The sequence below is a fragment of the Phacochoerus africanus genome, chromosome 4 (assembly GCF_016906955.1).
Source record: "Phacochoerus africanus isolate WHEZ1 chromosome 4, ROS_Pafr_v1, whole genome shotgun sequence".
NCBI lineage: Eukaryota > Metazoa > Chordata > Mammalia > Artiodactyla > Suidae > Phacochoerus > Phacochoerus africanus.
Genome location: NC_062547.1, coordinates 5,147,608 through 5,165,008, shown reverse-complemented (window position 1 = coordinate 5,165,008; position 17,401 = coordinate 5,147,608). Strand labels below are relative to the sequence as shown.

Sequence of the window (17,401 nt, the reverse complement as noted above, 5' to 3'; positions counted from 1 at the left end):
TATGTACAGACAAAACGCACACAAATTTCTAAAGGAGCAAAAAAAAAAAAAAGTACACTAGTTTAAAAAAAAGATATAAAATGAAGAGTGTCCCCCTCCAGTCCTTCACAGGCCACCACTGTTCCCAGAGTCTCTCCTAAGCCATTCTATGCTTATGTCATCAATTATATCTGTGTATTCTTTTAAAAATATAAACAAAAGCATAGTAACATACCATTCAGCACCTAGAAAACATTTTCCATATCACTTGGAGGTGCACATCAGTACAGAAAGCTCTGCCTAATTTTTCAAATCACCACACACATTTTCTTTTATGGAATTAGTATTTAAGAGGTCATCTTAAATAAGAGTGGATGAACATTTATGCTGTTTACGGTTGTTTTTTTTTCCCGTTTTAACATTTCAAGTAATGCTCACATACCCTTGTATGTATTTTCCTGTGCACACAGGCCACTAATGCTAGAAATATGGGCTACAAATGTAGCAAAGGCTACATGCTTTTTTTTTTTTTTTTCCCCCCCGGCTGTGCCTGGGCATGCAGAAGTTCCCAGGCCACAACCATAACCAGACCCACAGCAGAGACAATGCTGGATCCTTAACCTGCTGAGCCATGAGGGAACTCCAAGGCTATGGTACATTTTTAATTCAGAAAGTCACTGCCCAATTTCCTTCCAAGAAGTTGCACTAATTTACAGCGAATGGGAATGCTTCTTTATGTTCTTAAAGGACTGCCCAGGAGTTCCTGCTGTGGTGCAACAGGATCAGTGGTGTCTTGGGAACGCTGGGATGCAGGTTCGATCCCTGGCTTGGCACAATGCGTTAAGGATCCCATGTTGCAAAGTTCCCTCGTCGTGGCTCAGCGGTAATGAACCCAACTAGTACCCGTGGGGATTCAGGTTCAATCCCTGGCCTCCTTCAGTGGGTTAAAGGATCTGGCGTTGCCAGTGAGCTGTGGCATAGCTCACAGAGGCCTCTCAGATCCCCAGTTGCTGTGGCTGTGGTGTAGGTCAGCAGCCGCAGCTCCCATTCACCCCCAGGCCTGGGTACCTCCATGTGCCACAGGTGCCACCCTAAAAAGCAGGGAAAAAAAAAAAAAAAAAGGAGCCCATTTGCCATAACTGTGGCTTAGATCACAACTGTGGCTCCAGATCTGATCCATGGCCTAGGAACTCCATACGCTGCGGGGCAGCCAAAAAAGGAAAAAAAAGAAAAGAAAAGAAGAAAAAAAAGGACTGTCCAGTCTGCCCATCATCTCATAGGAACATTACAACACTCTCAGGGGAGAAAGGGGAGCCATTACAACTACCACTGTTTGGGAAATTAGGAGGCCGAAGCCCAGAGAACTGGATTTCCGATAGAACCGGAATGATGCTAGGTTTCTAGATCTCAGTCCCGAGCCCCAACTCGGGAATGGAGAAGGTGGTTCCAGGGCAATCAACCCTCTGGGTGCGGAAGCCGGAGGGAGGGTCAGGACGACCCCTGCTCACGGGGTGCCGATTCAACTCCCACGGGATACAGGAGCCTCTCCGGGGCTGGAGTGGTCGCCCCGCCCCGGCTGGGACACCTGCGCGACCGGAGCTGGCATCTCTCGGGCAGCCCGTCCCTCCCGGGCCAGCTCCCACCTCCGCATCGCTGTCCCTCCGTCGGGCCCGGCTCGGCCCGGGCTGGGGGTCCCCTCGTTAGAAGGTTTTCAAACGGCAAAAGTGAACGAGCCGAAGAGGCCGTGACCTCCCCTCCCCCTTCTTTACCCCGCCCCCCTGACGCCTCAGAGCCGGGGCCGCAGAAGAAACTACGTTTCGGGCGGGCCTCCGCGGCCTCTCCTATGCGGGTAGCGCCCGGAAAGGGCCCAGCAGGGCCAGGGAACCCGGCGCCTCTGCCCGGACCGCGGCGCTGCGGCGCCATCTCGCGCCTGTTCGTCTGCCGCCGGGCGACAGCCCGGAAACCACACCTCCCAGCCTGCCTAGCGCGTCCGCGCAGGCGCGAAGAGCCTCTTTTTTTTCGTTACCAGGGGAACGTCCCGCTCCCGCGAACGGGTGGTTGGACCCTGTGGAGCGCCAAGCTGTTGCTCACGCTCAGGTGCCCTGGCGTCAGGTCCGGGTCAGCCGACTGCTGAGCGGGCAGAGCGGGAGCCTGGGGAGAGGAGACCAGGCGGCCCTGCCTCCCGCGACCAGTGCTTCTAAATGCTCGGTGCCGGGCGTCCGCGCGCTCCTGGGGCCTCGGCGTTCGGAGGCGAAGGGGCCCGGGGAGGCCCGGGTTGGCGAGGCCACGTCCGGCTCTGGCCTGCGCGGCCCCGCTCGTTCCACGCCAGCGCTTGTCACCCCCGGCCGAGGGCGGGCGCGCCGCCGACAGGCACTCCCGGGGCGCAGGCCGGTGAGTTGATGATTGCAGGTAGCGCCGGGCCGCATAACGAGCGCGCCCGGGGTTGGCTCCATTTCTGCCCCTGATGGATCCGAGACCCGGGGCTCAGCCCTCTGGGCGTCCCCTCCCCCTTGTGTAAAATGGAGTTTGGATTGGAACCTTGTTTCCGTGGCAGAGCCGCCCCTGGCTCTGTGTGACCTAAGGGGCAAGCCCAAGTTCCCCTCTTTGAAAGTGAGGAGGTTGAAACAAATGATCCCTAAGATCTCTCCTGGCGGATATGGTATCCTTGCCCTCAGTGCACACCAAGTGCGAGAAGAAAAAAAGGGACCTGGATGATTGGAGCAAGAATCTCAGCTCAGGATCTGTAGTCAGAGACACTTGAGTAGGTGACTTTGGGCAAAGTTACTACTTCTCTTGAGCCTCAGTGTCCTTCTTGGCAAAATGGGGGTAGTGATACAACTGCCTCAGGTTTTTTGAAGGTTGAATGGGGGTAAGTTTTTTTTCTTTGTTTGTTTTTGTCTTTTTAGGGCCACATCTGCGGTATAGGGAGGTTCCCAGGCTAGGAGTCTAATGGGAGCTGCCGGCCTACGCCAGAGCCACAGCAACGCCAGATCTGAGCCGCGTCTGCGACCTACACCACAGCTCATGGCAACGCCGGATCCTTAACCCACTGAGCAAGGCCAGGGATCGAACCTGCAACCTCCTGGTTCCTACTCTCTGCGCCATTTTTGGGGGGTGGGGGAGTAAGTTTTGAGCCTGCACATAATGAGCACTCTCCCAGTGCCACACATCAGTGCTTGGAGTTCTCTTGTGGCGCAGTGGGTTAAGGATCTGGGTTGTCACTGCAGCGGCTTGGGCTGTTGCTGTGGCGCGGATTCGATCGCTGGTCCGGGAATTCTTAAGTGCGGTGGGCGCAGCCAAAAAAAGACAGAGGAAAAAGGAAATGTAGACTCTAGTAGAGAAGATCAGCTACGCGTACAAGACACACACACGTAGAAAGCGAGGTCCTGAGAGGCACAGGTAGCTGTGCTGTGACATTGGCAGGCAGGAGACGCCGCTGCCAAGTGGCTGTATGAGAGCACCAAGGGGCAGACAGCCTTTGAGCTGGGCCTTGAAGGATGTGGAAAATGTGGCCGTGCCAGGAAGTAGGGAGAAGAAATTCTGGGCACCCTGCCCACAGCCCTGAGACATGGGGGAAAAATGTCTGTAGACGCTGACCTCTTAGAAGGCAGGGACTGGGTTCTGGCCAGTGGTTTATTCCCAGCTTGGCCACGGGTGGCTCACAGTAAACATTAGGAACAGGGGCCATGAGTTTCTTGCAGAGAGGAAGCGAGGTGTGGGCTCTGTATTGCCCGAGGCCCTTTTATTGCGCTCGCATGCTTCTTGCAGCCGCCCTTCCAGGGGCCAGTGAAGAGGCCAGAGCCATTATTGTTGGTGTACTTAGTGCAGGACCAGCCAACCGGGAGCAGTGAACAGGGTTCTCAGGAACAGGTAGGAGGGTTTGTGAATATCCTTTCTTGGAAATGAGCCGAACAACTGCAAGGGGCAGACAGTGCTGCCCGGGACCGGGAGGCAGCCTTGAGGACCAGTGAGGGATACTCCCTTGGCTCTGGTGGCGATTGTGTCTGTTCTCGGCTCTTCTTTTTCGATGGCCCTCTCTTCCCTGGAGATAGTTCTCTCCCATCTGTGACCCACCTGCAGGTGGGAAACGAGGTCCACCACACAGGCAGATTGCCAGGCCTTAGCTGTTGCCAAGGATGAGGCTGGCTCAGTGGCGCCACCTTCAGGCTGACTTCTAGGCCTGGCCCGGGGCCCGCCCGGGGCCCGCCCTGTGCCTGCCTGGTGCCAGGAGCCACCACTGAAGCAGACCACTCAGAGCAGCTGTTCAGTGACCTGGGGAGTAGAGAACTGCCTTAGGACCTGGGATGGGAGGGTTATTCGATGAAGGCAGAGCAGAGAAAATTGAGAGGAGAATGGCTGGAGGACAGGGCAGAGCCTCCTGGTCCTGTTTAGATGTCGCCTGAGATCCTCGGTTGCGTGCAGAGGGAGCAGTCATCCTCGGAACAGGGCAGCTAGGGAGAGGTTAAGTGGGTGCCACCAAAGAGGGGGTGGGCACAACTGACTGCCTGTTTTGTCCCTAGCTGTGGGATGGTGCGGGACTTCTGGGGGCCACGGATGCGCCTTTCCCTGGACGTGACCCAAGGCGAGCTTCTTATACCATCTTCCCGGCAGCCTCGCGTCCACCCTGGAGCCCGGCTCTTCCTCCCCGTGCTGCCTTCTCCTGTTTGCTCCTGCTCCCCGGGTTCAGGTAAGTGCCTGAAGGAGTGTCAGGATTCCTGGGTAGCTAAGTGCCATGGGAAGCCTTAGAAACTCCAGACCTGGCCCCCGCCATGGAGGCCTCCATATGCCTACTTCAGAGGCATGATAATTCCTTACAATTTACAATAGCTCCGAGTTCCCGTTGTGGCTCGGCGAATTACAAACCCGGCTAGTGTCCATGAGGATTCAGGTTCAATCCCTTGGCTCGCTCAGTGGGTTAACGATCCAGGGTTGCCATGAGCTGTGGTGTAGGTCGCAGACTGGGCTCGGATCCTGCATTGCTGTGGCTGTGGTGCAGGCCAGCGGCTGCAGCTCTGATTCAACCCCTAGCCTGGGAACCTCCATATGCAGTGGGTGCGGCCCTAAAAAGCAAAAAAAGGAAAAACAATTTACAACAGCTGGAACATCTTATTTTGCGACTTTCCCTTTCCCATCTGAGGGATCTGAGTTTTTAGGTTTGGGTCGAAGGGCCAAATGGCAGCACCCAGCCCAGAGGTCTTTCCTCTGTCACGGCTGTCACTAAAGGGGTACCATCTGCCTCTCAGGAAGAGCACGGTCCTGGGCCAACCTGCAGTTAAAGCAGGGCTCCCCTTCTCCCCATCTCAGCCAGAATTTCCTGCCCATTTTCCTGAGTTTTCCAGCTCAGCTTCTCTGTCATTGGACATATTTGGCCAGAGCCGCTCACTCTCACGCCCTTGCTGGTCGCCCTCGCTAGTCACTGACTTGTTGCCATGGCAGCAGCCTGTCCCAGAGCTGGCGCCCCTCCCCTTCCCCGCCAGGTTTGCACGTTCCCAGGCAGTGGCCCTGGAGAGCTGGGACACGGCAGGGGATGCCCTATCCAGGCTTGAGCGCCAAGAGTTCGAGAGCTGTTTTCCCAGAGGGCCGGGCGGCAAGTTGGCCAAATCTGCCCCGTGGGATTTTCTGGCTGGGTGTAATGCCACAGCCCACCCCACTGGTCCCCCTGCTGGCCGCTCAGTGAGCCTTGGAGGTCAGGGTGGGGAGGTCAGGGTGGCGGGAGGGGCACGCAGAGCAAGCCCAGGCCGAAAGCCAGACCCTGCCTGCTGGCCTAGGTTGAGCCAGACATGGTCGCGGTGGCGGCGGCAGGCTGGGTGAAGGAGGCTGCTCCTAGGGGCTGGGGTGGCAGAAGGAGCTGGTTGTATGGACCCTCCTCTTGGATCTTCATACAGCCCGAGAAGGCGTGGAGTGGGCAGCTGCGCCCAGGGCGGCAGCCACCTATCTCCGCAGGCTGCGCGCTGCTGTGCGGCTCATCTCCTGGCTTGGTGGACTTGACACCAAGGTCCCTGACTTGCTCCGCGGCTTCTGTCCTCACTGGTGGCTCAGCTCGATGCTTCCTCCAGCCCCGTCCACAGTCTGATTATCTCAGTGTTCCAGATGTTCCTGTGCTGGGCTGAACTCTGCCTCATCAGAATGTCCACCCTTCTCCCAGCCTCAGGCTTTTATTTTCGACACAGAAACGGGAAACTGGGGGAAGGGAGGCTGAGTGCCATGGCGATAGAGCGAGTGGTCTGAGGGCAGCAGATGCAATTATTGTTGGTCAGCGGGATGCCTGAGCTGGTAAGCAGAGGCCCCCGCCCGGGGACTGCTGGGTGTCCTGTATGGCGGCTGCGCTGACTGGAGCAAGGCCTACAGGCTCGCCCGCAGCCAGATGTGCCTGTCCCGCTGCGCCCTTTCCTGCTCCAGCACCCCCACCGCCCCCCGCCCTCGCCGAGCTTTTTCATCTCTTCCGGCTCTTTCTCCACCCTGGCACATGCACACCTGAGCCACTGAGCGGCCCCTTCCTTGGCCTGCGCTGCAGGCCTGTGCTCTGGGCAGTTGCCTGATTCCTCTCCTTACAGGGAAAAAAGGACTCAGAAAAGAGAGGGGCTTAGGGTAAGAGGCAGAGTGGAAGGGAGCCTTCAACCAGGCTGAAGGGACACTGCCCGGGATGGACTGGGGCTACCAGGTAGCTCTAAGGGCCTGGGTTGGGGGCCAGGCGAGGCTGGTCCAGGGAGAATTCTGTTTCTAGTTGGACGCTGTTTGACAGCCCGAGGGCCTGTGAAGGATCCCTTTGACCGGAGGCCTGGGGTAAAACTAGACCTCTTCCTTCTTCTCGTAGCTCCTCTCTGAGTCTTGAGCTGCAAACTGGCCTCTCCTGCTGACTTTCCCATTTCCGCTCTTCTAGGCCCAGGCGTCCACCTCAGGGTGATAGCTCTCACTTTCCACGTCTAATCAGTTATCAAATGCTGAAGGTCCCTCGCAAGACAGTTGCCTTTTATTTCCCCTTCCTCCGCCCAGCCCATGTGCCTGTTCCCGCGCCCGGGCCACTGTGAGAGCCTCCCAGCCGTGACGGCCTCTGGTCTGTCCAGAGTCATGACCGGAGTCATCTTTCAGGAGGATGGCGTCACTGCACATGTTACTCCCACGCTTCGTTTTGTGTTTTTTTTTTTTTCTTGGCTGCACCCAAGGTGTATGGATGTTCCCAGGCCGGGGATCGAATCCAAGCCACAGCTTCGGCAGCATGGGATCCTCAACCTGCTGCACCCATGTTCATTGCCTTCCGTGTGCTCCCTATGGCTTGCTCGGTGCACTACAGACTTGTGGCACAGCGGGAATGAAGCTGACTAGGAACCATGAGGTTGCGGGTTCCATCCCTGGCCTCGCTCTGTGGGTTAAGGATCCAGCATTGCTGTGGCTGTGGTGTAGGCTGGCGGCTGTAGCTCCTATTTGGCCTCTAGCCTGGGAACCTCCATATGCCGCGGGAGCGGCCCAAGAAATGGCAAAAAAGACAAAAAAAAAAAAATTTATTGAGGTGTTCCTAGTGAATCCGACTAGTATCTATGAGGATGCCAGTTTGATCCCTGGCCTCGCTCAGTGGGTTAAGGATCTGGCGTTGCCATGGCTGTGGGGTAGGCCGGCAGCTGGTAGCTCTGATTGGACCCCTAGCCTGGGAACCTCCATATGCCATGGGTCGGGCCCTAAAAAGACAAAAAAAAAAAAAAAATGAGCACCTTCTTATTTTGAACATTTTCAGATTTACAGAAAAGTTGAAGGACTAGGACACTGAACCCATATCTAGATTCGCCGGCTGTTAACCTTTTGCCACCTCTCTTTCTCGTTTTTCTCTTTTTCTTTCTAGAACCCCTGAAAATAACCTGCAGGCATTAAGACACTTTACCCTAAATATTTTGGCCCATAACTCCTAAAATAAGGATACTATCCCACATAACTACAATATCCTTTTTATTTTTTTTTGTCTTTTTGGGTTTTTTTTGGCCATTTCTTGGGCCGCTCCTGCGGCATATGGAGGTTCCCAGGCTAAGGGGTCGAATTGAAGCTGTAGCCGCCGGCCTACGCCACAGCTACAGCAACGCATCTGCGACCTACACCACAGCTCACGGCAACACCGGATCGTTAACCCACTGAGCAAGGGCAGGGACCGAACCTGCAACCTCATGGTTCCTAGTCGGATTCGTTAACCACTGCGCCACGACGGGAACTCCCAATGTCCTTTTTAAAAAATTGTGGTAAAATGTACATGACATGAAATAACCGTTTTAACCATTTAAAGCACATGTTTGGGGCACTGAGTACATTCAGAGTGCTGTCCTCCCATCAGCGCTGTCCATGCCCAGAACTTGTTCACCACCCTGAAGAGAAACTCTGTACCCACTAAATGCCCCCGCCCGTAGCCTCTATTCTACTTTCCGTCTCTCTGAGTTTGCCTCTTCTCGGTAGCGCACTGAGTGGAATCGTACAGTATTTGTCCTTTTATGTCTGGCTTATTTCCCTTGGTACAGTGTCTTCGGGGGTCACCCATGCTGTACTCTTACCAGAGGTTTAAAGGTTGAATCATAGTCCACTGTGTTCACATTTCGTTGGCTACTCATCTGTCGATGGACCCACCGGCTGCTCCCATCTTTTGGCTCTTGTGCATGATTCTGCCATGAACATGAATGCACAAGCATCTGCCTGAGTCCTAGCTTTCCGTTTTTTTACATATATACCTAGAAGTAGAATCGAAGAGTAGGAATTAATGACATTGAAAATATACAAAGAACAAAGTTAGCAAAGCCAAAAGTTGGTTCTTTCAAAATATTAACAGAATGGATAAACTCTTAGTAAGATTGATTAAGGGGGAAAAAAAGGAAACTAGGTATTACTAATTATCAGGAACAAAAGAGGGAAACTAATTCAAAATAGATCTAAATGGGAGTTCCCGTTGTGGCGCAGTGGTCAACGAATCCGACAAGGAACCATGAGGTTTCAGGTTCGAACCCTGGCCTCGCTCAGTGGATTAAGGATCTGGGGTTGCTATGAGCTGTGGTGTAGTCACAGATGCGGCTCCGATCCCGTGTTGCTGTGGCTCTGGCGTAGGCTGGTGCCTACAGCTCCCAATAGACCCCTAACCTGGGAATCTCCATATGCCACGGAAGCGGCCCTAAAAAAGGCAAAAAGACAAAAAAAAAAGACCTAAACGTAAAAGCCAAAAACAATAAAACATCTAGAAAAAACATAGGAGAAGATATTTATTACTTTGGGGTAGGTAAATATTTCTTAGGATATAAAAAGCACTAATCATAAAAGAAAAAATTGAGAGATTACTTTGATCAATCAAATTAGAAACTTTGATTCTTCAAAAGACACTATTGAGAAAATGAACGGTAGGGTTCTCTTGTGGCTCAGTGGGTTAAGGATCCAGCATTGTCACTGCTGTGGCTCTGGTTACAGTTGTGGCATGGATTTGATCCCTGGCCCAGGAACTTCTGCATGCTGCGGGCATGGCCAAAAATTTTTAAAAAAGAAAGGCAAGCTACAGACCGGGAGAAAACGTTTTACAATGCATATGCAAAAGTCTGGATACGAAAGTCATGTAGCCAGAATAAATAAAGAACTTTTACACTCAATAATGAGAAGTCAAATAACCTGATTTTCAGACGGGCACAATATTTGAAAAGACATGTCCGCAAAGGAAATATACAAATGGCAAACAAACCCATGAAAGCTGCTCACATTAGGAAAATGCAAATTAAAACCACAATGACATACCACTTCCACTTATCAGAATGGTTAAAATTCAAAAGACTAACAGTAACGAGTGCTGATAGGATGTGGGGCAGCAGAAGCTTTCACACATTGCTGGTGGGAATGTGAAAAGGTAGATCCACTTTGTAAAACAGATGAGCAGTTTCTTTCTTTCTTTCTTTCTTTCTTGTCTTTTTGCTGTTTCTTTGGGCCACTCCAGAGGCACATGGAGGTTCCCAGGCTAGGGGTCCAATCGGAGCTGTAGCCACCAGCCTACGTCAGAGCCACAGCAACGCGGGATCCGAGCCGCATCTGCAACCTACACCACAGCTCACGGCAACGCCGGATCCTTCACCCACTGAGCAAGGGCAGGGACCGAACCCGCAACCTCATGGTTCCTAGTCGGATTCGTTAACCACTGCGCCACGACGGGAACTCCTGATAAAATTAAGTGTATATCTGTTATACCTCCAGCAACCTGACTCCCTTGCATTTACCCAAGTGAAGTGGGTAAATTTTTTTGCCTGCACAAAGACTCGCACCTAAATATTCATGACAGCTTGATTTGATAGAGCCCCAAACTAGACATAACCCAGATGTTCCTCACCTGATAAGTGGGTAGCTACGTGTTAGTGCAGTCACACAATGGAGCCACACACCTCAGCAACGGAGAGGCGCACCGTGCTGGTACACAACACGGGTGTGTACAAGTACACACAATGCCATGTGTGCAGACACTGTGTTGAGTGAGATAAGCCACACGTGCTGAAGGGGGGCATGTATATTAGCTCCAGAACAGGCGAAACAAATCTCTGATGATAGAAATCAAACTGCCTAGGATGGGATGGGAGAGTGGGGAGAGATTGGGTGCAAAGGAGAGTGAGGGACACTTCTGGGCTGATGGGAATGTTCTAGACCTCAGCGGGGTTGGTAGTTACCCTGGTGTATACATTTGTCAAAACCACATGTTTAAAATCTGTAATTTTGTTGTAGATAAATTATACGTCAATAAAGTTAATTTTGAAGTTCCTGTCGTGGCGCATCGGGAACAATCCGACTAGGAACCATGAGGTTGTGGGTTCGATCCCTGGCCTCGCTCATTGGGTTAAGGACCTGGCGTTGCCGTGAGCTGTGGTGTAGGTCGCAGACCAGGCTCAGATCCCTCATTGCTGTGGCTGTGGCCTCTGGTGCAGGCCGGCAGCTGGAGCTCCGATTAGACCCCTAGCCTGGGAACCTCCATATGCCGCAAGTGCAGCCCTAAAAAGACAAAATAAATAAATAAATAAATTACCTTTTTAACAAAAATCAGCGTACTGGAGTTCTAACTGTGGTGCAGTGGGTTAATGATCCAGCTTGTCACTGGTGTTGCTGGTTCGATCCCCCACCCAGCACAGCTGTGGCATAAGTAGGTTGCAGATGCAGCTCAGATTTGATCCCTGGCCCGGAAACCTCCATATACTGGGGGTGCGGCCAGAAAAAAAGGGGGAAAAAAATCAACATACTGCTACCTCCCGTTCAAATCCAACCCTTGAGGATTCTTCCTCACCTTCCCCATCCCTTACTTTATTTCACTTTTTTCAGAGCACAGTCTCTGGTTCCCAATATCTGAATGTTTATTCATTTTTTCCTATTCTTAAAAACAGCGAAAGAGTTTTAGAACGAGTATACCAATACCTTTATGAACAACAAACCTATGAAGTAAATAAAGGTCAAGATTGTTTCTGTGGTTCTTTTGTTCTTAGAAAGTCCATGAACTGTGTGCAAAATTTACTTGGCTTTTTTTTTTCTTTTTCGGGCCATACCTTCAGCATATGGAAGTTCCCAGGCTAGGAGTCAAATTGGAACTACAGCCGCCAGCCTACACCACAGCCACAGCAATGCTGGATCCTTAACCCACTGAGCAAGGCCAGGGATCAAATCCACATTCTCATGGATATGAGTCAGGTTCATTAACCACTGAGCCGCAGTGGGAGCTCCCACCCACCCCATTCTTACCTACGCCCAATAGTAACCATTTTATTTGTTCCTAGTTTAATCTTCCTATGTTTCTTTCTTCAGATATGTATCTTATTCCCCCTTTTCTTACACAAAGATAGTATACCACACATTTAACAATTTCTCCTGGTAATCACTCCGTATGAGCAAATGGAAATCTTCATTTTTAAAAACAGCTACACAGGGATTTCCTGTTGTGGCTCAGTACCACCGAGTTCCCCTCCATAGAGGCTGCGCCAGCCTGTGCCCCTGTGTGTTCCCCCCAAGCCTTGTCAACAGAGTATGCCCTCCAAAGTTTTAGCTTTTGCCCATCTTACTTGGAGTGAAGTTGGGCTTCTTTTCATGTATTTAAGGATGGATGGAAAACGCTTTAAGGGTTGGGACCCAAGCTATATATTCTGCGTACTGCTCGCACTCGCAGATGCCCCATTTGCCTTCGCTGAATGAAGGAAGGAAGGAACTGATTGGACTGATCCTGAACTCGTCATGTTTGCACTCTTGTGACAGACTGATCCTTGTCCCCGTGTGGGGCGGTGCCAGGTGCCTGGCAGTGTCTAGTCACAGAGGAGATGGGCCTTTGAGAGGGGCTGAGTCCTGGCCCTTCCCACTGCCAGGACCCCACTGCCAGGCCAGGGAGAAGACCCTCTGTCTCAGGGGACTAGAGTAAAGGGTACAGTGCCACGAGCCCAGAGACATGCACACAGCCCGGGCAGTGCACGATGCAGTAACCCTTTGACGAACGCAGTAACCCTTTTACCTTGGTGGAATTCTTTGTTGTTTTTTTTTTCTTTTTAGGGCTGCACCCGTGGCATATGGAGGTTCCCAGGCTGGGGGTCGAATCAGAGCTACAGCTGCCGGCCAGAGCCACAGCAACTCGGGATCCGAGCTGTGTCTGTGACCTACACCACAGCTCACGGCAACACCGGATCCTTCACCCACTGAGCAAGGCCAGGGATCGAACCCGCAACCTCGTGGTTCCTAGTCGGATTCGTTAACCACTGAGCCAGATGGGAACTCCTGAAGGGAGTTCTCTTATAGCACAGCAGGTTAAGGATCTGGTGTTGTCACTGCAGCAGCTTGCGTCACTGCTATGGCACAGGTTCCATCTGTAGCCCAGGAACTTCCATATACTATGGGAGCGGCCAAAAAGAAAAAAAAAGAGCGAGTATCTGTAGGATAAATTTGTAGATATGGACTGAAAGGGGTATGTGCACTTGTAGTTTTGATAACCTGGCTTTTGGCCACAGCGGTTTCCCCCCAGCATGGCGGGGAGTGGTGTAGAACCCAAGGCAGACGTGCTCTTGAGAGCACGTGGAGAAGCTGGCTGGAGGCTCCTCTACCCTTGAGAAGCGACGACTGTCTCCACTGACCCATGAAAGGACCTCAGAGGAAGACCCAGGAGCCTGGCCCAGCGGGGGCACAGGCTTCGAAACAGGCACTGAACAGGATCCTGCTTCTGAATCTGACGGCTTTGATGAGATGGCGCCAGGAAAAGCTGGCCCCTCCATCAAGGCCACACAACCCCCAGAAGTGACTTAGATGGGGTCCAGGTTTCACTGGCCTTCACAGCTGGTACATACGTGATTCTCAGGTTGGGCAGGACCAACAGATCAAACAGTAGGTGTGAGTGAAGTTGTTTGTTTGTTTGTTTTGCTTTTTAGGGCTGCATTCGCAGAATATGGAGATTCCCAGGCTGGGGTCCAGTCAGAGCTACAGCTGCTGGCCTCCACCACAGCCACGCCACGCAGGATCTGAGCCACATCTGCGACACCACAGTTCACAGCAACAACGGATCCTTAACCCGCGGAGCGAGGCCAGAGATCAAACCCGCAACCTCATGGTTCCTAGTCGGATTTGTTTCCGTTGTGACATGGGAACTCCTCCCCTCCTCCTCCTCAAATGCTGAGCTGAAGGGCCATTTTCAGGAAGCCTGAGTTCTCAGGGAATGAAGTCACACCCGTCCTGTGGCTGCGTTTGGCGTCCTCGCCCTCTCCCGCGACAGAAAGCTCCTGAAACTTAGGGACTAGGGCTTCTGATTTGCTTCGGCCTGACTCGCACGAAGCTGCTCTTTTCCAGTTTAGGACGCAGGTGGATGAACTGGAGACTTACCTGCAGAGAAAACTAGTAGTCGTGTTGGGTGCTAGAGGCGGTGTTAACCCAGATGTGCTTCAAACTGGCCCCCCTGTGCGTTCCGTTTACTTTTTTTTTGGCCACATCCTTGATGTGCGGAAATTCCCAGGCCGGAGATGGAGCCCTCACCCTGCAGTGACAGTGCCGGATCCTTACCCGCTAGGCCACCAGGAAACTCCCCATCTACTTCTAGATTAATTCAGAAACGTCTTGCTTTCCCTGTTTGCTTGAATTTCTTGCTGAATTCACTCCTCAAGCCCTCACACTACTAGCGAGTTAGTCGGAGTCTGAGGGTGGATAATGATGGCCACGCCTGGGTTAACAGAGAATGAGTCCGCGTGCCCCTCACTGATGGGTGTGGCATGGTGGTCACTGTGGCAGCTGGGGGTGCCAGGGAGAACTACCCAAGGACAGAGGGAAGCAGGAAATGTGGGGAACGAGTCAGGGTGCGCCACCCCGTACCCTCCCGCTTCCACCTTGAGAGGCCTTCCTCGACATCTCGGCACATTCCCCCGGCCACTGCCACTCGAGAAGCTCTCGGGAACCCCCCGGGCAGCACTCTCTGGCGACTCTCCTGCCACTCTGCCACTCCCCCTCTTCTTGGCTGGTCTCCCACCTTCCCTAGAGAGAGTTTTCCAGGCTCCCTCTTTGGTCCTGCCTTTGCCCTCCTCTCCCTGGCTCTCCTTTCTCAGAGAACTCATCCAAGCTCGTACGGGTGTCACTTCCAGGCAGGTGACTCCCCTCTGTCCCCTGGAGTCCACCCTCTCCTCTGCCCTTGCTCTAGGCTTCCGTAACCTGCTAGCTGTTTCCACTGGAGGTCCTGTTATTGTCATCGTTTCAAACTGAACATGCAGGAAATCGAGCCTGTCTTCCCCTCCTAGTTGCCATTTTTTCTGCTCACGTCACCACCATCCCCTCATTCATCCAAGCTCAAAACCTGAGTCGTATTTGATGGTTGCTGCCCATCCTTCCGAAATGCAAGTCTCGCCCAAGTTCCTTTGCAGCCTCTCTTATAGCTTCTTGTCCTTTGCATTGTCTGCTAATCTGGAGCCTCAGCACCCATGTTTTGAATAGTTCATGGCTTCCTGCCTGCACTTTCTTCCTCATTTGGTCTTTCAAACGTGGTCAGACAGATTCTCCAGAATAATTGTTTTTGACCTGTCCCTCTCCAAAAACGTTCAGGCACTCTCATCTCCATAGATGGGTCCAAGCTCCTTTGCCTCAGGTTCAAGAACCTGTGTTTGGGAGTTCCTGCTGTGGCGCAACAGGATCAGCAGTGGATTGGGAATGCTGGGACGTAGGTTCAATCCCCGGCCTGGCATGGTGGGTTAAAGATCCAGCGTTGCTGCAGCTGCAGCTTTGGTTGCAGCTGTGGCTGGGATCGGATCCCTGGCCTGGGAGCTCCATATGCCACAGGGTGGCCAAAAAAGAAAAAAAAAAAAAAAAGAACCTGTGTTTGCCCACTGACCTCGCTAGTGTTACTCCAGGCGATGTGAGTGCAGGCGCGGGAGCAGGGCTCTGGGATCAAACCCCATTCCCGACATTCACACGCTGTGTCTTCCTGGGCAAGTACTTAACCTCTCGGTGCCTGAATTTCCTCTTTTTAAAAATTTTTATTTTTTTGCTTTTTAGGGCTGAATCCACAGCATGTGGAGGTTCCCAGGCTAGGGGTCTAATCGGAGCTATAGCTGCCGGCCTACACCACAGCCACAGCAACTCCAGATCTGAGCTGTGTCTGTGACCAACACCACAGCTCACGGCCACGTGGGATCCTTAACCCACTGAGCAAGGCCAGGGATTGAACCCGCAACCCTACGGTTCCTAGTTGGATTCGTTTCTGTTGCGTGATGACGGGAACTCCCGAATTTCCTCTTTAAACTGCTTTATCAAATGTTTATCCTCAGGCCTAGGATTGCACTCAGGACAGGGCTGGTACCCAGCGAACACTGAAATGCTAGCTTTGGGTTGTGCTGATTTTCCTAGGGCGAGGGAGGTGTCTGCACAGCCTCCCTGGCGCACACCCGCCCCTCCTCACCGTCTTTGCTCAGCCCAGTCCCTCAGTCTAGAATGTTCTTCTCTGCCTGCTGACTCTTAGTCACCCTTCAAGGGCCACTGAGCTCCCATTTCCTCCCAGTACACCCCTGTTTGCCACTTTCTGCAGGGCTGCTCAGCCTGGGCAGGGGGTAGTGGGCGTGTTGCGGTGTCTGAAGCCAGCCACAGGCCACAGCACGTCTTCCTGGGGTTCATTTTACTTGATAAGTAAGTTCAGCTGTTTACACGTTACAGCAGCTACTCCAGACACTTCATGAGGCAGAGTGCAAAACTGGCCCAAGATAAAACCCACAACTACTAAGAATATTCAGAGTGGTGGTGTCTTGGGCCACCCCTGGCCCCAGTGTTGAGTCTGCATTCACCGAGTGGTGGAAGGGCCTGGGAAGCAGGGCGTGGTGCCGGGCGGCAGGGGTCAGGCAGGTGCAGCAGGTGCAGCAGGCCTGTGCTTAGGCCGTTGCCATGAGAGGCTGTTAACACGTAATCTCTCTCTTGCTGGAGAATTTGCTGTTTACACTGGCCTGCTTGCGCCAGGGTAGCTCTTGTGTTACACTGGTGTTTTTATGTTTGGTTTTGGTTGCGCCCTCGGCATGAGGAAGTTGCAGGCCAGTGATCGAACCCAAGCCACAGCTGTGACCACCAGGAAACTCCTGTATTACACTGTTTTTAACTTTCCCCAGGGGTAGGTCTTCTCTCTTGTTGCCATTCTTTACACCTGCAGCGTGCAGGTGTGGGGTCCCACGCCCTGGGAAGACAGACCTCTGTGGGGCTTGATGAAGCAAGTCGCCCCTCCTCTCAGCCCTGGTTTCCTTATCTGTGACAGCGGGAAGTACTCACCCATAGAGGTTGTCCTGGGCAGACACCTAGACAACGCGAGGCACGGCCAATGGCACGGGTTGGTGCTCAGTAAACACGAGCTCCCTCGCTGCCGTACCAAGCTGTCGGCAGACACTTGATTCTCGAATAGAACCTCTCCTGGCCACTGCCCCCTGCCAGCATCCACTCCACATCCTCTGCCTCCCTTCCTGTCCCAGTGGATGCGCCCATCTAAGGCCACACTCCTCCTTGTGTAGTAGTCCTGGCCCTTCTCAGCTTCACAAGGACTTCATGTGCACCTGCCCATCTCCCTTGGCCTTAGGGCCCCTCCCTATTGGCTCACTCTTCACCGGGTGATTATGCTGTAATAACGCTCCATGTAAAACAAAAGATGACACAGAACAAATAAAAACATTCCTCGATCCCAGGTCCCCTCTAGTTGTCACTCATTTCCCTGCTCCCTTTACAGTAAAAGGTCCCCGAAAGGACTGGCCGGCTCCCCGCGCCCATTTCTCGGCCCTGCCCCCCGTGCCCCTTCAGGCTCACTGCTGTCCCCGCCCTCCGTGGCAGCTGCTCATCTCCAGTGACTCCATGCTGCCAAGTCCATTGTGCTTTTGTCAGGCTTTCCTTTACCAGCTTCTCGGAAGCATCTGAGACCTTGACACACGCTCCTAGGCGCCCCCTCCCAGTCTCCGTCCCTCAGGCCCTCCTC

General features: G+C 53.0%; 1 protein-coding gene across 1 annotated transcript in view; it reads left to right on the top strand.

Moving 5' to 3' along the window:
* Positions 1-1,410: 1,410 nt before the first annotated feature.
* LOC125124095 (uncharacterized) overlaps positions 1,411-17,401 on the top strand; it is a 28,170-nt gene continuing 12,179 nt past the window's right edge. Inside the window, exons 1-3 of the mRNA XM_047774264.1 lie at positions 1,411-1,466; positions 1,770-2,370; positions 4,591-4,666. Of these exons, the coding sequence (XP_047630220.1) occupies positions 1,411-1,466; positions 1,770-2,370; positions 4,591-4,666 (733 nt within the window). The remainder of the gene's footprint in view (positions 1,467-1,769; positions 2,371-4,590; positions 4,667-17,401) is intronic.